The sequence below is a fragment of the Echeneis naucrates genome, chromosome 7 (assembly GCF_900963305.1).
Source record: "Echeneis naucrates chromosome 7, fEcheNa1.1, whole genome shotgun sequence".
NCBI classification, from domain to species: Eukaryota; Metazoa; Chordata; class Actinopteri; order Carangiformes; family Echeneidae; genus Echeneis; species Echeneis naucrates.
Genome location: NC_042517.1, coordinates 10,347,873 through 10,373,496, shown reverse-complemented (window position 1 = coordinate 10,373,496; position 25,624 = coordinate 10,347,873). Strand labels below are relative to the sequence as shown.

General features: G+C 40.0%; 1 protein-coding gene across 2 annotated transcripts in view; it reads left to right on the top strand.

The window, feature by feature from the left end:
- LOC115046733 (thymocyte selection-associated high mobility group box protein TOX-like) overlaps nt 1-25,624 on the top strand; it is a 71,852-nt gene that overhangs the window by 37,884 nt on the left and 8,344 nt on the right. For both annotated transcript variants that reach the window (XM_029507302.1, XM_029507301.1), the window contains one exon: nt 10,367-10,642. In XM_029507302.1, coding sequence (XP_029363162.1) covers nt 10,367-10,642 — 276 coding nt within the window. The remainder of the gene's footprint in view (nt 1-10,366; nt 10,643-25,624) is intronic.

Below are 25,624 nucleotides of genomic sequence, written 5' to 3'. Positions count from 1 at the left end.
AGCTCTCTTATAGAGTTGAAAGGTGCGCTAAGTGTTGAGCGCAAGTTCTAATCTTGTAACTGTTTTAAGAATTAACATTGAGCATTTGAAGCGATCAGATGCTTCATCGGTGGATTAAGATAAAATTCAGAGGCGACTATCTTTTGAACACTTCTCAAGGAAAAATATTCACAGTTCTGGAGTTGGGAGCGTTGGGAGTTTATGTTTTTTCTCTTATTTTAGACCATTGTAATTGAATTTTTGAGGTGTTTGGACTCTAAAGCAAGCTCTACAATTGTGACATGGAGTGTTTGACAGACATTTTTTACTATTTTAAAGCAAATAATCAGTAGTTACGGCCTTCATGACAAGGGATGGTTGGGCTCTTTATGTTTTGGTACAGTGTTTTTTTTTTTTTTTTTGATAACATAAAAGAATGATCAATTATTAACTACCAAAAGGGGGTGAAGAGGTTAACCTGTAAGTACTGCTGAAGTCACCATGTCAAAGGAATGTCAACATTTGCCTCTCCGCATTATCCAAAATTCATAACCCTGCAGTGCCTGCAAGTCAATCATTTCTTAATTGGCATTTAATTGTATGCATTAGCTGCACAGTGGTTTGTTGCATATGGCTCGATTTTGATGTTACAGTGAATCAGATAAATTAGAGCTTTGAACATGGAATCATTTTCTGCATCAATTTCAACTGGTTATTACAGTCTCATTAATATGCTTTATACATTTTGAAATGTTCAATATCATTTTTTGGATGTGTTCCTTGTTTTTTCTGTCAGCATTCCCCAGCTGTGCATGTAAAACAACATGGTATGGTATGGTAATATAACCAGCTTTTTCTCAGCTGGTTATATTATGTAAATAGAACTTGAGTCAGATTTTCATTCTGTGGTAGGAAAATGCTCAAAGATGAAAGATAGAAAGACAGAAAGGAGGAACCTTGATGCAAGTTTTAACACTCCTTTAATACAGCGTGCCCACCCAAGCCATTAGGCGATGTGTGCCTGTTAAAAAGGTGCATGCAGCTAGAACAGAGCCTCCTTTGTTTGCATGTCTGGGGTCTTCCACAGCATGTGCACTGAGGTAGCAGTTCAACACTGCCAGGAGATTGCATTACACATAACATCTCTGTGCTTTTAAAAAGAGAAAACCGCTAATCAGAAACAGCTTTAAAGGAGACCGTTTACTGTATGCTCGGACACAATCTGTCCATTCAAACAAGATGTTTTCAAGGCTTTGAATACTGTATGGTTTCTTGACAAGATATGCACATATGGAACTCTCAGACATTTGATGATATTGATGTTTTCCATTTTGTTCATCTGCTGAGGTTTCAGCCTATATGCACAAGCGTGTGTGGGTTATTTTGTTGATCAGCCTTGTTTATATCTGCCCACACACAAAGATGCTGAGGGGATACTTTGTCGAATTAAAGATTATTAAACATCTCAATTATCCTGATTGACCAAAAACGTTTTGAATCATTCACATATTCTGGTTTGAAATCCCTGAAACTCTGCCCACAGCAATCCAAATCCATGCAAGTCTGCTGTTGTGCTCTCTGGGGCCTGCCCCCCCCCCCCCCCGATGTAAACATGTGCAGCCAATCCAAGATGTTTTAAAAATAAAGATGTCATATTTTTGTTCAGCTGGAATTCAACTTACTTTTGCCAAGTGAGCATATTTCTACCAAAATGTAAAAAAGAAATCGTTTCAATAACAATTACTGCTGAGTCTGTAACCGACACAGATGTAGATGAGGTGGACATGTCAGGGACTACTTAGGGTAAAATAAGCCCATGATTACAACTGAGAACTGCTCATATTAATGTGATTTCAGACTAAATAATACAATGAAAATGGCACTTAAATCTGATGATCAGTCTATCATTCAAATGCATGCCAGATTATGCTGACTGGTGAATATTTTTTACAACAGCGTTATAGCTGCATGAAACAATCACAGCCAAAAACAAATGGCTGCCTCCAACCACACCCACACAAATTCTAATTTTATATATGGACAATGAGTGTACAATGAGTGTTCTTCATTTGGATTCATATCAGGCCAAAATGTTTGAGTGATGGTGCAGACTTTTACCTCTGTGTATATTTTGGCTCACTTCTCCTCACCCTATAATCAGCCCGTGTGGATGCATGACCATGAGTGTATGTGTGTATACAATAGATTAAGGAAAATTAGAGAGAAAAGGGGGAAGGTTTAGAGAAATAGCTGGTTAGAGTTGGCGTTTCAAAGAAAAACAAGGCAGTGTCACAAGAGAGAGAGTCTCTTCCTCTCCCTTGTGTTGTACTTGTTGCACTGTGTTCCTGTCTAGAAGCACAGGGGCCACTGGTCTTCGGAGAAACAGCAAGTTTCAGCCTGTTTGTGCTTCTTTGTTTTCTGTTTCTAGATGTCTTGCTGAGCCGTGTGTTTCTATCGATTTGGCCGGCTGCAAGAGAACAGTGGCTGATGGTGGAGATTAGAATAGAAAACTCACTTGTTGGATACAGACTCTCACTCTTTCAGTCTGCAGCTCAGTCTGTTTATTTTCGTGTATGTCTCTGACACTCTTTCACTCTCTTATTTCTCCTTTCTCTGTTATTTCGCTCACGTTCATCAGACCTGATCCTTTCTCTTGTAAATGTATCGCTTTCATGTTCAGCCTTAATAGTAGAACTACACATTTTGCCACAGCATATATTCGTACATGAAAAGTAATGATGGACAATGAAATAATGAAGTTCTGATTCAACATGATGAAGTTGTTTTCTTTTTCCTTTCTTAGCTCTTCTATTCTCCGAGTTGCCTAGTTAAAATGTAAGAAATTAAGTTTGGCTAAGAAATCATATGGTTCCTTTCCAGTTCTGTTCAGTCACCACACTGTTGACTGCTTGCAGCAGCCACACTCACATCAGGATCAGCACCGACCAATGATTGACCATCTATGGCAGAAGTGTATGAGCGGAGGTTGAGGGCAATATTTCTCCTAACTTAAGAAACTTTTCCTACAGACGATTAAAGGAATCTAACAAATCTACTCCAAGTAACAAGGAAAGGCTTTTTGGATAATTTCTGCTCAAATGCAGTGAGAGCTTGGAAGCATGCTAGTCAACATGTTTTCTAAACAACTTTTGAACATTTGGGGAAAATCACATATTCACTTTCTTACCCAGAATTTCTTTAATTTCTCTCTTTTAAGCTAGAAGGTAAAGCCAGAGGACAATTCACCTGGCTGATATTTGTGAAATAGCAATCAGTTTGCTTTCTTGTCAAGAGTCTGATGAGAAGGTAGCAATCACTCTCATGACTGCGAGTTTAAATATGAAGTCGGAGGTCGTAGACGATTAGCTTAGTTTAGCATGCAGATGGTAAAACAGCTTCATCGGCTCAGTTGAAAAATAAATGTGCTTATTAAAATCCTAAAAGCTCACTAGTCAAGGCACACATTAGTGCTAAGCTACCCATGCAGGCCGGTAGAGAAGAATAATTAATTCCATTACAAACAGCTGACGTGAGGCTGTTTTGTCGACCAATTGTTAATAGAAATTCAGTCTTCGCTCTCTCTCTCTCTCTCTCTCTCTCTCTTTCTGTCTCTCTTCTGAGTCAGAGACACCTCAGTACACCCTGGCACCACACACCCGACGTGGGCGAAAGGCACCGTTACTTAATAGTGACTCAGAGTGTACCATCATACCCCCACCACCACAACTGCACTGCTCTCCTCACTTCATAACAACCCCCTCTCCCGCCCCACCCCCATGCTTCACTGAACGCGTTTCTCTTTCTTCCCTCTATATCCTTGCATCCTTATCCTGCAAGAAAAGTTGGGGGGGACATTTGAGACAACGGATGAAAAATGAAAATTGAGGGTCTGAAAACGCCAACACACATCTCACTGCCTCTTTGAGGCTGCACAGAGCCGCTGGCAAGGTCGCGGCAATGAAGTAGAGATACATATTGTACGCTGTGTATTTAAATTTCAAGAGGGCGGAGTGTTTCAGTATCGTGAATTAAGGCTGGAAAGAGTTTTTCCAGGCCTACACCACCAGAGTATCGATATTTTAGAAAAATGCTGGAGGAGCATCAGAGGAGCATCCGCTCAACATCCACACCCATGCTTGGAGGGATGGTAGGTTACAGTTGCAACCAGGCATGGGCAGCTCCCTATGTAGGTCAGTTCATGTCAGCCAATAAGTCCAATTACCATCAGCCCTCTGAAATAGAACGAGCAGTGACCTCCGCTCTGCTTTCATGGCACTGAAATGGATGGCAATCCTTTCTCTGCCATGGAAAGTAAGGATTTTAGTTTTTAAAATCGCATAAAAGATTTATAAGGATGAGAGAAATGTTGGTGAGTCAAGGTAAACAGCAGGATGAAAAAATATTAGAGGGGAATGTTCAAAGACAGAGATCCCCGGCGCTGCGAGAAGTCAACGTTTTCCTTGTTGGAGGAAGATTAGCAGATTCATCTTTCTGTTGATATCTGAAGCTTTTAAGAACATCAAACGGTCCACTGTCCCTCTCTTTTTGGCATACTCCCTTGGTCCCTCCTCAAATACATACCCAGCAGAAAAGCAGCACTACCCCCAAAAAACCGAAGATAAAAAAAAAGAAAAAAGAAAAAACTTATCGGCAGTGAGAGTGCACTCAATGATTCATACACTCTTTTAAGAGAACTTGAAACCTTAGCTCTATTTCGGTCCCAGCTTCTCTTTTTATATGCTGCACGATGGAGCAGAGGGATTTAGTGAGACTAAGTAGTTTGATATTTCTATTGGTTTTTCGCATGTATTTTCACTCCCTCTTTCCCTCTCTCCAAGTGATCTTTCTCATCATCATGGAGACCAAGGTCATGGCTGATTGAAATATAATAGAAGTGTAGACATCTGGCCTAATACTGTGGGAAGTTAAATCTATTTTAATGGCCCCTGCCGCAGTGGATTCTCTCTGATGCACTCTTGCGCTTCACTGACAGTAAATCACAATGTTCTCTTATTACCCTGACTGGAATGAGGGCAGAGAGAAAGAACAATGAGGGATCCACATCATTTGTTTTCACCCCTCCCTTGCTTTTTCCTCTCCTCTCTGCTCCTCCTCTCCTCCCCTCGCCACTCCGTTCGCGACTCATACAGCAAGGGGCTTAAAGAGAGTGACATCATGAAAATAAAAATAAAGGGGATTATGGGCGAGCTATTGTGCCATATGTGATTACTGGGGCTTCCATGTTCCCTTGGGGGGGATGAGTGACTACGAGACAACATATTTTATTTATTTATACGATTCTCCCTAATGAATAAGAATAGGAAATGTGGCCGAGACCACAGTATTGCACCCCTCGTCAAAAAACAAAACAAAAAACAACACAGCCTTTGGCCAAAGCATTAAAGAACTTTCCATTTCTCTCTTTTCATTGCAAAGATCAGAGCTATTTTCTCACCTTTCATCTTTGATCTATAACTGTGATGTTTTTCTTTCTTTCTTTCTTTTAATTGAACAGACATAAATGGCTCTCTTTCTACATCTTTTGAAAATGCCTCTTTTGCCGTAGAGTTTTTGGAGTTCAGGTGCAATCCACCACAGGTCCACCCACATCTGCAATGGAGAGTCAGGTTCTTTTTTTACCCGCCTAAATGAGATCCATTTTGATGTGACATTTGAGAGAATTACCAGTGCATGGGGGAGCAGGGAAGAGGTTAGCTCACTTCTCCGCTATTGGCTGAAGCTCACCACAGCCCACCTGTCCTTTAGTGACGGACGCTAGATATGACCCTGAGCTACTATCGGACTCCCCCAACCCCCCCACCCCCCACCCTCTCACACTTCACTTATCCTAGTTCTGTCTTGCTGTCAGTCAGCCCGGTGGGTCTGCTTTTCCATTCTCCTCCTATTGTACAACACTATCTGTTTCTCTTGATACATCACCCAAATGGAGTTCCTTGTCGTTTCACAGCTGAGCCAGATAGCCTTTGTGGACCCCGCAGACCGTCACTGTAATGGTCACTTGATGCAGCACACATCAGTAACGTTCAGCGCCCGCCAGTGATGAGTTTGATTTCTGCCCTTTCTCTGCTCTACAAGGTTGATCTATGAAGGTGAATTTTGAAATTCCCCCATAAGATGTTTCAAAGATTTACTGTTGCCATCAGTCTCACCGGAATACACAGAGTGGACACGAAGACCTTTATGTATGCATGGCCAGCTGTTGTTTGTCTCCAAAACCATGCTGCTCTGTCATTTTTTTCACAAAGTAGCATATGGCTGAATGACTTTTCATAGGACACTGTACACTCATTCAAAGTTATGTGGTTTTATGACACAAAAGAGTTGTTGCTTTTTTCCTGATAGTGATTTTAAAGCCTTATCGTTTCTCTGTATTACCAGAAACACTTTGAGTGTTTCAGTCAGTGAAGCTGTGATAACAAAGTCCATCAAAGACAGCTCTTGTCTTTGGACAATTTGCCCCTCATCAGCCATGACAGGCTCTCTGCTGTATTGTGCAACATTTTCGTTCCCCTCCCTTTTGACGAACACATCATTACTCCCAGATGAGCTGTCTTCCACTAAACACCTCATGGGCCACCAGTGACTCATTGCCGAGCTAATGACTTTGTCTCATCTTTTCATTCATTTGTGTCAATAAAGCCTTTAGCTGAGCTGATTCATTTGTTTACAATAATTTAATTACTTGACATTACTTGACAAGGTTGAGACTTTTCCAAGAACAAGCTCAAGGTGAAATTTAAATAGTTTGCTTTGCATGGCATGAATTTAGCATTTGAGGAAATATTTGTGTGTATCCACAAACTGAGAAAAGGTAAAAATTCATGTGGGAGGACTAGAAACAACACGAGATAGTACTCAAACAATGCATTTTGCTAGACATTATATCCCTGAATAAAAACATATTTAACAAAAATAAACCATTCATTTTATTGTATTTGTTCATTCATCAATGATTTAAGATGTCTGCCTCTCCGGTCAACGAGGTGCAAAGTTTAATCAGTGGAGGCCAGGAAACACTACTTTCTCATAAAAGTATACAGTTGTGCGCTCTACAGAATACAAAGTGTAGTTTCTCTGGGATTTAAGTAAAACAACTCTACAAATCTGACAACACATTGGTGGCAACTTAGTTCAGGGTTTTTGTTCCTGCAAACACAATGCAAGTAGGAATAAAAATTCATGAAATTCATTTGGAACTTGTTGATAAGGTTTTTATTTTGTGTTTTCCGCAGTGGAGGACTGACGAGCTTCACCTCATCAGATCCCTCCAAACTTTTCATCTCATTCTCACTGTTAGCTGCCACATGCAGCTAGTTATACCTATATATATGAAAGAGTAAAAGTTTGTGGGCTCACTGCGCCTTTAACACCAGAATAATTCAAATAGAGCAGAAAGCATACTTAAGATATGCTTCGACTTGATCTTAAGATCTTAAATGCCGAACATCAGAAGTCAAACACATTTTGTCTGGGTGGATGTTCTATAGATAGAAAAACTCAACACTGATACCATGGGGTGAAACAGTTCCCTATGTTTTCTTTTCTTCTTTTTCTTTTTCTTTTTTTTCAAAGGAGCAGGGGTTGCTTTGTGTAAGATGATAGACAATATGCCTAGAAGCAACATCTCACATCTATAAACTATGTTAAAGATTATGAGCAGTATGGCATTTTGATGTGGAATCACAGCTGGTGTACAAAAGAGCGTGTGTGCCACTATGTATCTGAGTGAGAGAGAGCACAGGCAAAGAAGTGATATGTAGATAGAAGGTCCAATGCAATGTCCTTGTCCAGGAAAATGACAGATTTGCTGAAATTTCACCTCTGGTTTGGGGATGGGGGGGCTGAAGGTTAAAGCAAGAGAAGGCTGAATCAACATTTGGCATTTCTTTCTGACCCCTCTGTCTTTTATCCACTCGCCTCCATGTCTGTAAAAGACAGGCTATTTATGAATTATTTATCTGTGTTTGAAAATATTAGACTTGTGATGTCCTTGTCCTGTGTCTTATCTTCAAGGGCATCATAAGAGAGACTATGAAGAAAAGAAAAATATACAAAAACGATGGAAGGAACAGCTGTAAAATAGCCTCTGACAGAATTTAAATCTTTGTGCATATGTATGACAACCAACATGTTTCATCTCGCAGAGAGGAAGTGTCCAAAAAGCATTATGTCCTCATGGTATCTCTGAATTCAAATCGTTTGTGCCGAGGTATATCAGCAATCTTAAAAGTGCTTTAATCGTCAACATGGCATCGAGCACATAACCGGGCTTGGGGTATTGTGCAAGTGATGCGCATGGCCTTTTTTATTCTAAAATGTGATTCAGGGTCAGCTGAACGCTCAGGTCAGTTTCTACCTTTGCTGTATCAATTGGTGAACTACCCTATGTAAACCTTACCCAGACCCAGACAGGATTAGTTGTTAGATTGCTGTTTCCCTGAGAAACAGTTTCTGGTTTCTTCTAATTAACCCTCCTAAACTTGAACCATGTATATTTTTCCTTAAACGCAACCAAATCTTTACCAGTGCAATATGATAGTGGGGCATCATATCTGAAATCAATACATTTTTTAGATTATAACTCAAAGCCTAGACTAATCTGTTTTTTTCCACTAAGTCACCATTTGTAGCATTTAGCTGCTGGTGGCAGCCCAGTAACTTTCTGGTAACCTGCCTCAGCTCCATGTGTTTAATATATGATATGCTACTTGGAAACAAACCGTAGCGTGAGAAGCGCATGACGGCAGTTTCTTTTTTCTTTTTTCTTTATTAATTTAATCTGCAGCAAATGACAACCATGATAAATGTAAGACAGCAAAGAATCAAACATTTGCAAAACCTTTACCGTGGGAAAAGGAGTTGTGATAATATTTCTCAGCAAGCACCAATCAAGGAGAGTGAGTGTTATGGTAAAAGAAAATAGCACATCACACTCTGATAGTAAACATACTCCCTTTTATTATTATTATTTTCTCCCTGATGATAGTGCACATTATGAGACTTTTATCCTATCTTCAAGCACCAGTTCTGCTTGTGGGGACATTGTAGCTGTTCCTCAACATTTCTTTCCATTTGTTTGCTAAAAGTATTTGTTTGTAAGATGAATTGCTGCACTGGCAGGCGAGATGACAGCCTACACGAAGATGATATTGAATTGATTTCTGAAATGTTGCAGAACGGACTAGTTGATGTGTACCACGAGACATGAATAATAAAAATTCTATTAAAACGCTCTTGAATGGCTGACACTGGAATATTATTTGTGATGATTAATTTTCTTCAGTCATTATAAAGGGGAGTTGGCATCAGATTGCCTCTGACAAAATTGCTTTTCATTCCCTGGTGAATACCTTCAGTATGCTTTTTGAGAGCACGAAACCATATTTCTCTGCGTAATATTATGTCAAGATAGTCGCTGGAAAAGACAACCACGGGCTGTGCTTATGTATCACCTTATTAGCGCCATCAAATCTATGTTGTTTTATCCAGTGCTAGTCATCTAAACACACAGGGTGCATTTCAAAATGAGAAATGTGAGGTTTGTTTTCTCCAGGTTTACTATTTCTAAAAATATGATTAGCATCGCAGTAATGGGATTATAAAATAAGACAGTCAATAGGGGTTTTTTTTCCATGTAATGAGTTTGATTTATGTGTTTTATAGGTGTACAGGCTGACAGTTTGTTGCTTCAATGCTGTCAAGATTTCTGAAGCAATTTATACTGTACAGCAGCTGTTTTTGTCTAACTCTAATTAATTTGCTGGGTATAAATGAATTATTTACACTTTCTTTATGCACAGCAATTTACATTTCTAATTATGTATATACTTTTTTCAGCAAAATAGTCTGAATCGACTGTATATGTCGGCTGCAAAGCCAGATAGGAATAAAATCTACAGGTGCATTTAAAAGCCAGTTAGAAAGCATTTTAATTACCGTGGAACATCCTTTGTTGGCTGTTTCGCTTCTCAGTTTGTTGAAGAAGTCAGTTAGCCATGAAAATGTTCTCCCGTAGCACTAATGTCCAGATGAAAGACTCCCTCAAGATTTTGAATTTAGCATTTTATTTTATTCATGCTGTAAATAAATGTGGCACTATGTGAGTTTGTATGTTGTCGCATTGTGTTCATGTTGCTTCCTCCCACGTCCCACAGATATGCAAATTTCCGTCGCTGGGTTTAGACTCTAATCTGGTCGTACATATGAGTCAATCCTGGTGCTTTCCTTTGGTTTATAATATACATTAGGAGCAAATTATCTGTCTTCCAAATCTGAAAATGAAGCAAAAATGAATGAAGGGTAACACTTTCCCCGATTCATCCCTTTCTAAATGAAAAGTATTTCTTTATTTTTTCTGCCCTTTCAGAGCTACTCTAGTCAGGGCCGAGGTAGCGGTGGTGGTGGAGGAGGCGGAGGAGGAGGAGGAGGAGGAGACGAAGACTATGAGATTCCTCCCATCACACCACCAAACCACACTGACCCATCTCTGCTGCACCTTATGGAGCACGAGTCTGGTTACCCCTTCCACTCCCTGCCTCACAACGGCCTGCTCAACACCTACTCCTACCCTGAGCTGCCCGCCCTCATGATGTCCAACATGCTGGGTCAGGACACCCACCTCCTCTCAGGGCCTATGCACTCAGTGAGTACACAATTTTTCTTTTTTTATTATTTCTTCCCCATATTTTTCTGTGGCCCTTTAAGTCAAATGCCGTGGTAGGCAATTAGTCTTCAAGTCAGCCGAGAAAGGTTTTGCATGTTTATGTTGTGGACAGTTCAGTCTTTCAAAAATGGCAAATATTATGAGCAATAAAATCAAAACAGCAATGAAATCTTTAAATCATCAACTTTTTCTGACTGTCACTCTTAAAACTCTCTAAATATTTTTTGTGATGGCAAAGTGTTCTTCTATTACACTGATAATTAGCCCAGCGAGAGGTCAAGGAGGCTGAGGCAGCGAGGTGTATGCAAGGCCAGAGTCTGTACATGCAACATTTATAAATGCAGAGAGCTGGTGTCTCCTTAGCACTCAGACCTTCGCAGCAGAGCTACTTTAATATCTATTCAGCTGCACAACTCAAAGATTTCACTGCCTCAAATTGAGCAAAGACAGAGAGCAAGAAACTTTGCACATTTTCATTCATTATAATCGCCGAGGCAAAAAAAGGCACGGCAGAGAGATGGGGGTCGGGGTTGAAGGTTTTGAATTGAATTTTTTTTTTTTTTTTTTTTTTTTTTTTTAGGGGGGGTAACCCTTGTCAGCTACTTTTTTCTGTTCAGAAAGATTCATAGGATCCCCACTCCACCCCCCAGTAAAGAGACTTTTTCTTGTGTTAAACATGCCTCAGACTGAACATGTAAACACCCCTGGCGAAGGCATTCAGATGCTTTAATCATAGGATCGAACCAGATGAATTATAGATGGGCTGTGCGGTGAATTATTCAACGTTATATACTTTCATCTGACATAAATATTACTTTTTTCTCTCTGCCCTCCATCATGAATATTTATGCTTTAATGTGAGCATCCATGGCGTTTATCCTCCGTTAATCAGGTCTTATGTGATTTTCAGAATCAAACTGCATAAGTTGCAGGCTCCATTTTTTTTCCGTGGGTGGTAGCTGAGGCCTCCATTAAAGCTGGTCTTCAGGATTAGGTCACAATCCACTGGCTACTCTGCTGAATATGCTCAGTGCAGGAGAAAGATTTTACTGGAACATTCACAGTCATCTGCTTTTTTAGTGTTGATGGCTGATTTGACAAAAACCTTTATAGCCATCTGGATGAAGTTGATTTCAGTCAATGGCAAAACTGTGTCTCCCTCTGGATGCATGTATGTCATATTCATGTCTGCGTTTATATACACATTCATGTAATGTCTGCACAGGAGTGTATGTAACAAAGCAATCCTATTTAGCCAATGTCATTTTAGTGGGAAGCAGAGAGGGAGTGCCTGATGCTTAAACAGCTTTTGTTTCACCTTTGCAATTATTTATTTTCAAATACCTCTTCAGGGTAATGTTCCATTTTCTTATTTCACACCCCCTTTTCTCATAAATGAGCCGTCATTGCAATAAATCACTGTAGAAACAGAGACTTGCACATACTGTGAAAGGTCCAGAGATTTATGTAACACATTCATGTTTCCCACTTCCACATTTTAGTACTACTCTAGCAGAGCCTGGCTAATAATAGCCACTATTAATATTTCTTGTTGCCTAGCAACCCTAGCAAGTAATAGCTTACTCTGGAAAAATAGATGACCGATAAGGAAGAAGGAGGGGTGGGTGTAGTTGGAGTGGGGGGATTCAATTCATTTATTATCTCCTGGGACAAGAGGAGCTTATTTCTGAGGCTGAGGAATAGGAAAGTAGGCAGTATATTGAGAAATATTTTAAAGCAATTGAAGATGACATTATTTTCATTTCCATCCATTAGGGATGTTTCATTTGATGTTTCCCCAACAAAGTCAATTAAACTTAATTTCATACTGATAAACGTATAATCAGGATGATTAAGTTTATGTCTGCTGAATGCTTAAAGAAGACTAAAGGCAAGGATACTCTCTCAGTGTAACTTGGGGTGGAAATGAATTGGCAAGCCTTAACCTTTGTTGCATTGCATTGACAAAAGCCTTATGGTAAGCCCGCAGAATTGGAGGAGATAGCTGGAAAACCAAAGCGCTAATCGTTCAACAGTCTTCTTTCACCCTCGTTGAAGAAGCAAATAAAAAGTCGACAGTGTTACCTTAAGGATACACTTCTCTTGAATAAAAGCTATCCTTCAGTGCACGTATAAACCTCCTACAAGTACAAGCTCAGCTGGAGCAACAGATACACGTCATCTCAAGGGATGTTGTTGCTGGTTTTTGTACAGCATTTAGCCTAAGGCTAAAGCTCTGTAAACTTCTCCCTGGTTTGGGATTCTCTTTTTCAGCACACATCGATCGTACAGCAAACACAGTTAAATCATTAGGTCTGCAGGATTTAAAGCAGTGGTTTGCCCATCATCTTGCTGCATAGGCACATAATTTTGCATTGGCTCATCCTCAAGGCTTTTAAGTCTGTAATTTCTGTTCATTTAAGGTTGAGTATATAATAATGTTGATGATGAGATTTCAGACCTGCAGAAAGGCATATGTCTCTAGAAAGAGCCCTGTTGTTCCTGCTAAATTTATTCTGTCTGACAACCTGCTCTTTTCCATCTAATTATGACTCCACAGGCTGTGGAAAATATTAGCTGGTAAATCAAAAATATGTGTAGCAGGAAGGAAAATAGGTGTCAAATACGTGCATTTGTGTAATAGGAAAATCAAGTGTCAGAGCGTGCACATGTGATGTACATTGAGCTTTGTTTTTTCTATTCCTATTTTCAAATCCACCCCATGAGAATGGATTGCTCTTTACTGCTGCAGTCACATGTTGTTCATTATAGTCTTAACTGCTAGTTTTGAACCATTTCTCAGATTTTAAATTGCACCATTTACAAGGACCTCAACAAGCATATATTCTCTGGAATTCTCTTACTTCCTCCCCACAATGGCAACCTAGTCTGTCAGCTTCTATGAATCAAGACAGAAAGAGCCAAGTCTTGGATGACTGGATACTGTGAAATGCAGCATGTTGTCGTGCAAAGGCTCACTGCTGAGGGAGAATCCCTGTCTCCACCTTAGCTGTCAGCCTTTCTGCCACCCCAGCGTTCAGGGAAAAGATTGCACCCAGGGGTCTCGTGTTCAACAAGACCCCTGATCGTTTAGGTCTGGCTCAGGCTACAGCGGAGGGAGATACCAGCAAGAGCGGTCTCTTTGGAAAAAAAATGAAAAAAAGAAAAAAAAAATACAGAGGAGGGACACTTGACAGAAGACGGTAATGAGAGGTCAGGGAGGAGTTTGCAGAACAGCCCCAACACAGAGCCTTGAGGGGCACCAGCACTTTTAAATATTGAAACAGAGCACCAGCCCCTGTCTCATTACTGGTATAATGAGGCTGGTTAGGAAGGAGGAAAGCTCTGCTGCCAAAACAGCAGCTGCCAGCTTTCGCAGTTTGTCAAACATTCAGTCTGATAAGTCTTGATGAGAGTTTCATTCAGTTTTTTACTAAACGCGGTGCCAGATTAATACTTTTGCTGGATGTGTGATGTGTGAACGTCATATTATTTTCAAGGCTGTGCTATAATAACAACTTGTAAGATTGGTCACTTGGGGTGCAGAAGAACTTAACAGAAAAAACTGCCCCGACATTACTTTGCACAGCGGTTATTACCCTCATGGACATGTACCAATGAAGGGGCAGTTGTGTAGTTGTATTGATGGGTGCCTGGTGCAGCTCTTCAGACAGTCATATGCCTAGAACAGCTGGGTCTTTGGAAGCAACATTTCTATTTCTTGGTGAAACGTGCTGCTGCCGGGATAGGTAACAGGGGTGGGACTCGAAGAAACAATTATGAGCATTCAAAATTAAAATAATCAGCCAAAAAAGCCGAAAAAGCTGCATATGTTTCTGATTATTTTCATTCAATTTACTGGTGAAATGGAAAGCACTTGATGGCACGGGAGCTTTAGTTTAAGAAAACTAATCTCAGAGGGTAGTTCAGGAGTACATCTGTGTGCAGCACCTCAGTCCACTGTTTGCACTATATGGCATGTATATTTAGTATAGGAGGGTGTTTACTGTGTCTATGTGTGTATGTATGTCCGTGTGAACGAGCTACTATATCCAGGAACAGTCTTTGTCAGAGTCACTGATTACTACAAGGTTGTGTGAGTTTGACTTAATTTGACTTAATTTAATCTGTGATAGGAAATTCACTATGCATCACTTGGCATTTAGGGCAGAGAGTGAGGAAAACAGCCGTAACTATTTTAAAGCAGTGACATAAAAATTGTATTGACAGCTGTGCTTATTGACAGTACAGGAATAGGTAGATAGAATCCCATTCCAGCCATTAACAAGGGCAAAGTACACTTAGATTCAGAAGCAGAAGGGTGAACATAAAGAGAAATATTCAAAGTGTTATATGCTTTATACAGTGAAATCCACGCAGTGACATACTTTGTGCATTGTTTCTCTTTTCAGTTCCCCCTTCCACCACCTATCATCTAATGAGAGCTATCTTGGAACAAACTTTATCAGAAAAATCGGTTTGATTTGACATGCTCAGTGTGCTCAGTGCAGCTGGATTACTTGTGTTTTCATTAAATTGAAACAGCAATCTTTTCTCTTTTTTCCAGTAAAGGTTTAAGACATATCTCATATGACCTGCTTGCTCTGCTGCATTTCACAGGGATAGATATGACATCTCAGTGACATTCCCACATAAATCACTTTTTGTAACAGTAGAAATGTTTTCTGTTGTGGTTTTTCATTTCACCAAAAGACAGATGCCCCTCAGTGCTACACTCCACAAGAGGGGCGAACAATGTGTCTTGTAGTTGTCAAGAGAAATGACAGCGGGATAATTGGAAGGGCACTCCCGTTTCGTTTAAACTGAAACAAATAGGCTTCCAAAGAGAACAGTGATCTTGGGGGAGGGGGTAAAAAAAAAAAGTAAAGCTTTGTTTTACGTGGCTTATTATGCAGCCTTCAGAGTGAAGTAATGAAGAGAAGTATTAACGGATTGAGCATTAAAAACAAATGCACATTCATTGCAAGTCATGAATATTCATAGAACTAATTCAAATAACCTTAGGCGACTGTTACGACTAATGAATATTTAAAACAGCTTGGTCACAGAGATTTGAACATTGCATTGCAGTGACTTTCTGAGATCATCATGTACAAGGGTAAACAATTAGGAATGGCAAAAACAGATTTCAGCAGTGATCAAAATACATCTGGAAAACAATGCCTCATGTTGTCATATTAGTCACGGGCCATTGGCGAGAAAGTGATGACATACAGGAGGACACGAGGGTCAGCAAAAGTCACAACCATCGCTAAAACAATTATTGTTCAGTCAGTCAACAAACAGAATATGTATTAACAATTTAAAACATTGGCTATTTGCTCTGCTAAATATTAGTGCTTTCTGTCTTAGTTGCTTTTCTCTTGTAAGTTGGAAACTTACTCATCATTTTCCAAACATAACAAGAGACTGTGGGAAACAGGAATGACCATTCATCACAATTATGAAGTCCAAACTATGAATTGATTTATAAAAAAAAAATAAAAATAAAAAATCCACAGTCTCGTCCACAAAGAAAAGTATCTTCTGTTATAGCTTCAATCAAATTCAGCAGTGAAAATTTACTGGTTGCGTGCTCCAACCCTGTGGGCTGACTGTGAGGGGAAAGGGTTGAAGGGCAGCACAAGAAAAGCAGTTCCCAATGCAGAGCCTAACCAAGCAGAATTCATCCTCACACAGAGCTGAGGGGTGACCAAACATGTTTACATTTTGCCACGCTGGTTTTGAAAAAGCCCATCGCCCTCACATGCTGTGAGGAGGAGAATCCCATACTGCCCACTTAAAAGAGGGGGGGCCCTGCCTGCCTCCTTTGAGGGATCAGCGTGGTGACTCGTTCTCCTCACCGCCACTGCAACGCTAATTAGGCCCACCGCAAAGCCAGCCTGTGGGGATAATGTCCCATTATTAGAGTCATTTGTTTCAATTAACCGCTCTGTGATTCTACAATAGCACTGCGCAGCCCAGCGCAAAGAAGCCATTACTCTCGCCCAAGGAACCGCTGAGGTTTGGGACGAGAGTGTTTGGAGGAAGGTTATGGATACCAGCTCTTGCCATCGGTGGTGCTGTCAGGCTCCGAACTGTATCCTGTCACCAGTTAGTTGTTCCACCAAAGAGAAAGAGCCAAAACGCCCTTCATCATTTTGATGGATACTGACTAATAAGTTGCAAGTGTCATGATTTTTGGTCCTTCCTCTTTTTGGCCTCTCTCGTCTTCACTAAAGATTAGCACAAGGGATTGTTGAGCTGAGTGTGGACCACTGAGAAGGAAAACTCTGTTCTTACGCCCTCTTATATGCTGAGAGCGTTGTGGTTTAACATTTTGCTACAGAATATATACTTAAGTCACTCTTGCTCTTTTTAAACCCCAGTAAGATTACTCTCTGAGCTCTGAGCACACGTCTTTCTTTTTCTCTCCAGCCCTTGTACCTCTAAACTAAATGCCTTGTGAAAAAATGAAGGAGTTTTATTTTCCTCACATTTGTGAGCTACAAAATTAAGTTACTCTGACGTGCTGACAACTACCTCCCCCTCCCTGACCTGGATATTGCAAAATGACAATTAGTCCAGGGTGTTTATGGTCACCAACAGGGGACCCCTGATAATGGCTGTTTGTACTGTTTGTGTACTTGCGCGCTGCCTGCTGCTGTTCACAGTTGGAGGCTAAAAGATTCCCTGGTTGCAGGTTGCAAAAGGCATGAATATGAGAGATGATGCCTCTGAATTGTTGTCTGATGTAAGAGGAGTAACATCTAGAAATAATGTTTGCATGAATGGTTTGAGCATAAATTCAATAAGGATTTTTCATGCACTTAAAAAAAAAGGACATTAATGGCCACAAAAATGAATTCCTTGGTTGAAACAACGCTCTTTCCTGATCATTCGCCTCCATTATTTATCAGCGATGAGCTTCACTGAAAACCATCTCAATGTTTTTGGACACTTACAGAGATGCTTATCAACTCCAAATGCTCCTGAATACAATATTTCAGAGCACTTTTCAGTCCTTTCAGCACCAGATAATGGAAATTTCGATTGATACCAAGAGGTTGCTGCCCTGTGATGCCTCTGTTGCCAGGCTCTCTCATTGGCTTTCTCCCCCCGCTGCGCAGATGTTTACAAAGAGACATCACCAGCTCACATTAAAGGGTTCAAGTTGTCCCCTTGGGCTGTTGCTATGGAAATAACCCTGCTATAGTCACTCATTCATGTTTGATTAATTGTTTTTTCCTTTCTGTGCTGCTGCCTCTACAAAGACCTCATCATGGGAACATTTCATCTTGAAAACAAACAATAGAAAAACATGAATACGTTGAAATCTGCTTTTATTTGGATGCCAAGATACTCGCTCTTCCTGCTTTTGTGGACATTTTGTGCATGTTCTGTGGTGATACAAGTCTTAGAAACCATATTAGGGTGTTATTAATGTTGATAAAGCCTCGCCTGTGAAGCCACGCAATCATAAAGACCATTTTCTGCTTTTGTTTCCCAGACTTACCTGTACCTAAGATAAGCATTTTGCCTTTTTTCCCTTCTAAATTGCACTGTGTAGTGTTGAGCTCGAGCAACCCACTGGGGCCAATTAGGATGCCAGCAGAGCCAGGAAGTGCATAGCAGATGCTTTTGCCACTATTTATTAAAATCCAATCTTTGGGGGCCCCTCCAACAGCTCGTTAAACTACCGTTAATCTAATTAGCTCTCACTTGCCACTGTTTTCACCACATTACCAAATACAAGGGCCTCGACTTTGCAATTTAGGCTGATTAAGTAGGTCCAGCGCTGTTAGGCAAAGCTTGTAGGGAGGAGCTCCTCGGAGTTGTCAGTCATTTCTCACAGTCAGATAAATCATGCAGCTTAGTTTGGCTATGGCTGTGGGCTTGAGTTTGAATTAAAATATCTGCCATGGGAATATTGGCCAGAATAAAATCCACACTGCAAGCTCAGTACCTCGGCCCCTGCACGTCTGAAAACAGGAACAAAATACTCCACATCACAAAGGCCTTGTGTATTTGTAATGGCACGATACCAAAGATGGATACAAATTCCATAATGGCCTCTTTATGGATCAGGTCTATACCATTCCCACTGATGTCCTTTCAAGTCCTTTAGATTGCAACCATGAATCAGCACTTCCGATTCATTATTGTTTGGGCCGGGCTCTATTTTTATTTGATGAGGGCTGCTCTCTGGGCGCGTGCCTGGTTCTACTCAGTGATCTGTGCGGCGGCTTTGACATGCAGTCTCGCTCATTGCTTACAGATGGGCAGTCTGACATGGAGCTGTAATAGCTTCCAGATGAGGAGGCCATGGTATATATTTTAAGACATATTTCACCCCATCAAGTTTTCATGGCGAACTAAATGATGGGAATATACAAAAACAGGACTAACACAGGGGTGAGTGTAAAATAATTGATAGGTAGGATGAGATATGACACTCATGTATTGTATAACATTTGAACGGGAACCATCTTGTATTTTGGATTCCATTTATGGAAGCAACAGGCATTCTCACTGTAAAGGAGGCTGAATCATTTAGATCTCAAACAGCTTTGTTTACATTCCCGTCCAGTCTGCCAACTTTCTTTAAGGCAACAATCCTGACGGCATTGCGTACAGGTGCACTTTGAAAAATGCCTGCTGAAACCAAAACCTAAATAACGACTACATGCATGCAATAAAAACAATATATAAGCCCACATGATCCGTACCGCAATTATAGTAACTTACCAATGACTTCCTTCTTTCAAAACCCATTACCATCTGATCATACAGTGAAGTACAAATGACTGTCATCATGTTCTAATGTATATTAAATACTGCGTGCATGCGTGCATCTTCTCTGAACTGCATCTATCTCCGGATAGACGTCTCAGTTGACAAACAAGCTGGTCCATTTTTGAACCAGCTGACTTTGTCGCCGCGAATGAGAGACGTGTGCCAACATAACTTCATCTTCTGACGTTTCGGTTGCATTACACAGCCTTCATGAACCCACTTTTTTCCTTAAGGCTGTGAATTACAGCTGGTGGTGAAAATTGCAGAAAAATTATATATGGCATGTTGAAATTACATTATTCTCACTCATGCTACTCCAACCATGGCCATTTGTCTATTTATAACCTCACAAAGGCTTACAGTCTGAAACAGCTGCACTAAGCTCCGCTTCTTTCTAGGAGGCTGGTGGTGAAAGGCTTGTGATTATACTGCTGAAGAGATCTGCTCCATTGTAAATATAATTACATACCCACCCCCCCTTTTATTCTTTTTATTTTGCAAATACCTTAAGATAATATATATGTGTATATTTACCACCTGAATATCATGTGCCATTTCGACTGTGAGCTCATGATCTTTGTGGCTAATAGTGATGCAATGGTGATTCTTCAAGTTGATTCGGCTATAATCAATGTTTTTACAATAAAAATGGTTCATATTACTCTGTATGTGAAATTGTGATGGAGCCAATCGCTATAAGTGCCCTCAAAGTATTACTTTGGTTTTTCAGGTCCCCAGCATTCTGTCTTTTCTCATTAATGTTATTTTCAGCCACAGCAGACAACTAAAAAGGTCTAAAAGCCAAAGTCCTGTAAAATTCCTGCACAACAAACAGCAGACTGACAAAGTTAGCAACCTGCTTGTGAACATTGGAGCACTTAGCAGCTAAAGAGCCAGACGCTCCCCTCAGGATTTGATTAAGAGCAAAACAGCGTTAAAAAAGCAAGTCAACATGAACACTAAACCCATTATGAGGGGCACAAATACTTAACCAAATGAAATCTGTTGCTGTTATAAGTTTGACATATCAACCTTACAAGGTGATGGTGTGTGAGTGTTGTGATCACAGGTCATATCTGCTGCGCCCAAGTGGCCAAAAAATCCATCGCAGAGTTAATGCAGGTCCATCGATGGTCCCTTCCATTAGTTAAGTTGATTCTACAATCCCACTGGGTCTGTGAAGACCTGAAACTTAAGCGAGTTAATGTAAATTCATGTAAACTACACTTCAGCACGTCACAGTCATGTTATTTGTTACAGTCATGAAATTAGAGAAATCAATCTTTTAGACTATTGTTATTTTAGTATAGAGTTTAAATTGGCACTCGCCACACAATTAGATACTGTTTATATTCTTAAACTGTCCCTCAAAATAAGACATGAGCTGTTTACTCTATACAAAGACATAATTTTAATTTAAATTCCTGCTGACAGATGAAGCATTGGATGGATGTCATTTTTGTATCCATGAAATCAAACACATATTTTGAGATTCAAGCCTGTCCCTCATGCCGCTTATTATTAACACACTAAAAGAATCTTCCTGTTAAATATGATTTCAGAAAGATAAATTATTTCAGGATTTCATTTATATTGTTGAACAGCTGCTTTAAAGAGCCTCTTTCTCAGAGTTTGTACTGTAACTCATTCGGAAGCTCATTCAGGTAATCTGAAGCAGTCCGCGCAAGATTTTCCAGCGAGAAATAGCAGGTGGAAATGGGTTTGCTATGTGTTTTCTCTTGATGTGTACACACAAACACTAACTGTATTGAAATTGAAAGCTGGTGCTGTGTATGTTTTCCAATTTTACACCAGTTTGTGCTAAAATCCGTGCGGCGATGTGTGCAGACGTCGGGAGTGGGTGGCATTCAGATATGATGTAGTGTTGCGTTCAGTATCTGCATCATGCTTCGGTATAATGACCATCGCTGTAAAGAGCAAGTGTATCTGTGCATCACCTCCGAGTACTTTGTTTGTTTTTATGGGCCTTTGAAATCGGTGCACCATGCAGCACTTTTCTGCTCAGTGCATATGAAGATGGCGCTGATGATGATGATGATGATGATGATGATGATGATACATACATTCGAGGGGGGTGGGGCTGTGATTGGACAAACACTTTTAAACAGCGCCATACTACTGCCAGTCTCTGCTTTGCTGCATCTCTGTATGTCTGTACTCCCCCGCCGCTGTCCTTTTATCTGTTCTCTTTACATCAACTCTCTCTTTTTCTCATTTTCTCTTCCATTTTCTCTTCCTCTGAAGCTCACTCTCTCCATTCCTCTCTCACTCTCCTCTGTCACCCCTCCTATTTCTCTGCTGTTTTGATAGTGACGCAGTTATCAGGCTGTCAATTCTAATCTTGTCTTTCCAGTGCAGTGCTGTCCATTCAAAATTACAACAACCCCCCCAACCCACCCCATCTTTCACGTTCTCTCGCTCCCCCTGACAACAGAAACAGAAATGCTGATGAGTTGAGCAAGCTAAGGCTAAGACTACAGTCAGTCTTAAGTATATAAAATTTATTTATGTGCTGTTTCTGTCTCTATACATTACAGTCTTTAAAAATGTAGACATCGCTGTCAATCCGCCTTTTAAATGAGCAACATGTCCTCTTGAGTGGAGAAGCTCTCATCACGGATAAACTTAGTTATCGATCCTATATGCTTTCTTCGATTCAGACTAAAATATGTTTGTAGTGGAGCAGCACTACTGAAAATGTAATTTTGTCTCTCAGGCAAAGTCCTTTTTTTTTGGCTGGTTCTGTTTTGACACACTTTAACAATTGACTTTTTTTTATTTTTATTTTTATTTTTTTAAATGCAAGAGTATTGTTTTGGTCTCAACTCCATAACCCAGGTCATGTATCAGAATTAGTTTAGAAGTTTTTCTAACAGTCTGTCAAGGAGCTGACAGTTTGTGTGGTGTTGGTTATCAGCGGCAGAGTTGAGAAGGTGGGACAGTGACCTCTGCACCACTGCAGTTAATATTACTGTAGTGACACCCTATCTCTCTCGCCATCTGACACCCTCAGTACTATAATTGTAATAATGACTTAGGCAGCAGGCCCGGTTCCTCAGTAAACAAGGGACATTTTGAGATTAATAGAGTTTGGTTTTTGTGGGGAGTGAAGCCTGAACCTCCCAGTGCAGAAGGAACTGCACATTTCAAAATGGTATGAAATTGCAATAAGCAATGAAGCTGCAGAACAGGAGATAAATGTCCATCAGTCCAAAACACAAATGGCAAGCATCAGGATCCAGTGTCAGCACATCATAGTGAAAGAGCTACTTTACAGAGTTACCATTTTGTATTGACAGTCAGACAGGGAGAAATCTATCGTAGGAAAGGACAAGATACCAATCTCTCCACTGACAGTATCAGAAAATAGACCAAAATGCAGTGCAGCTACAAGATGCCGTGTTATGAATAAGGGATGTTACTCTCCCTCTTTTTTTCGCAGTGACAACAGCTGTCATAATCATTACTGTTCTCTGCACCTGCAAGAGAAGACCACGGAGAATAAGCTTGATATTGTACAGTCAATGCATAGTCAGTGTCTATAATCCAGCAAGTAAAACCACAGTGACGAAAACGCTTGTGATTAAGAGGAAGGAGAAGAAACAAAAACAATTGCTGGTCCCAGTTTTGGAGTAATTTCATACAAAAGAACCAAATCAGGCATCTGATATGAACAGATCATGTAAAACTACTATAAAGGAATAATTGACCTTAAAACTAGTTTTAAAAACACAATATAAGCCGTGAAACTTTAGAAATTCAGGATAAAGGATTCTGAAACACGATTATGTGTCTTTAAAGTGTGACAAATGTTTGTGTTATTATGCTTCTCCACGGCAGATGTACAGTTTTTGCAGTACCAACTGTGCCTGATGTTCTTCTGCTTAAGAACAAAGCCAAGTAGTTTTCTCTTAATAGATGTTTGAGATATGAATGTGACAGCTACTGCCTTTTTTTTTAGCTCATCTCCAGCCAAAAACTAGATTATTGATCTAATGCTTAAAATGGCACATGGTAAGTTTTTCTTATGAAATGATATGAAAAAAAAGGCATAGTAACTCTAAAATAAGAGATTTTTGAATTGGGCTTTTTTTGCAATTACACGTTGCAAGTTAATGCAAGCTCTTGGGTTTTTTTTTTTTCCCAAAAATGTTGAGTAAAATGTCAGAAAATAAATGTAGATGAAAGAGACATAGAAAATTACAACAAATTAAAAATCCCAAGGTTTAGATGATGGATGGTCTAGGGATGGATTTTTTTTATTTTATTTTTTCTTGTTGCAGTTGTGCTGAAGGAAAATTACCCAGCGAGCCGCAGCCTGTTTTATTGTTCTCTGTTTCAAGATATGTTGAGCCATCTTTATTCTTTTCAGTCTTTCACTTTCATTGATATTTTATCTTCTCCTGTCATCCTTCCACTGTATAAGTTCACTAACATGATTCTCATACAATATAGGGGGAAAATAAAGAAAGAAATGAAAAATATGCCCCTTGTTCCCCTGGCTGATTGCATGCTGCTGCGAGCTGTTGTCTGTCATCACTCTTTCCTCTGTATGAATACATGTGAATTTTCCTGGAGATTATTTAACCCTCTTTTTTTTCCTATTTTGTCATTCCATTAGCTCTACCTTCAGTTTATTCTATTTTCACTTCAAAGGCTTGGGTGGAACAGATGTCGTTTCAAATGCCTGTCTTCTGCCTCATTGCCTAAAAATGAGGGATGATTATTTTTTAATGAAACCAGGCGTAGTCGCACAAAAAAAATGAATATTACCTGTAAGCTGTGAAATAGACAAGCAATACTTTCACATCACCCTGAATAGGAACATTTGTTCATTTCCCCACACCACAAAAGCCATTTTGAAGTTTTTCTTTAGCTGCCAAATGTGCTCCTGGACCTTGAATTTTGATTAGTTAATTTCATGCTGTGTGGAATACAGTGTGTTGTTTGGCAAATGCTGCGCTGAAACAATGCAATTTTCAAAGGCAGTCATTTCCTGTTCTCCAATTGACAGTTAAAGGGGAAAACATGTCTGTTGCTTAAGCCTGTGATAAGTACGCTTTAGATGGAGGTGAAGGTCTTTAAATATCCTCAAGTTGCTCTTTGATACTCACGCAGGGACAAACCATTTTCATGGCTTTCTCCCCCCCTCTCGCACTCCACTCCACCCCTGCTGAGTTTTAACACCAACACCCGGTATCACTGGATTATAAAAGAGAGCATTCAAAGCTGTTTAAAATTACTAAAATGCAACCTGATGAAGTAGAAACTTGACCTTGGAGATGAGATTTGTCGGCCTCCAAATAACAAAAAAAAAAAAAAAAAAAAGAGTTCCACTATCGCTTCACTCAAAATTATAGAAACATTTAGGTAGCATAACCTCTCACTCATAAATAGGACCCAAAAATATCTTTCATTTCACATAATACCAGTGTATATCATTACATATTCAGCATGTCATTATCTCCTCTATTTTATGGATGGAAATTGGATTGTTTTTTTCCCCTGTCTTTATAGCAAGCAAGAAATCAAGTTAACTGATGTTCCACTGATACTAATGGCAACATCAAGCCGTCACTTCTTCCTCGTTGTTCTTCCCTCAGCTGCACCTCTTACCTCTCTTTCTCCTTATCTCTGTCTCTCTCTCTCTCTCACACACACACACCCTTCCTCTTCCTCTTTCTCTCGAGCTTAATGTGTTCTCTCCTCAGCAAAGAAGCCAATTTCCATATAGAATCACAACCAGGATCAGGTGACCTGGATTTGACTCCCCGTCAAAGCCCTCGCACGGAAAATGAAAATGTATTCATGTGTATTGGATCGAGTACATTGCAGAGATGTGAGCAGTTTTTGCCTTCTGAAAATGTAGTTAGGTTCCAGTGTGCTGTTATTGTTGACAAACCAACTGAGTAAACCCTACGAAAAATATAGATTTAATCCTATTTTCATGGTTTTCTCCAAAAGTGGAATTGAATTCTTTGTGATCTACGTGAAAGAGACTAAATAAAGTCTTAAAAAAAAAAAATAAATAAAAAATATATGACCGATGTGAAACCAAGTAAAATAACTAGCAATGAGATTTTAATCAGCCCAGGACTGTCTACCCCCTAATCCAGGTTCAGCCAGTTTCTCCTGACCCACACC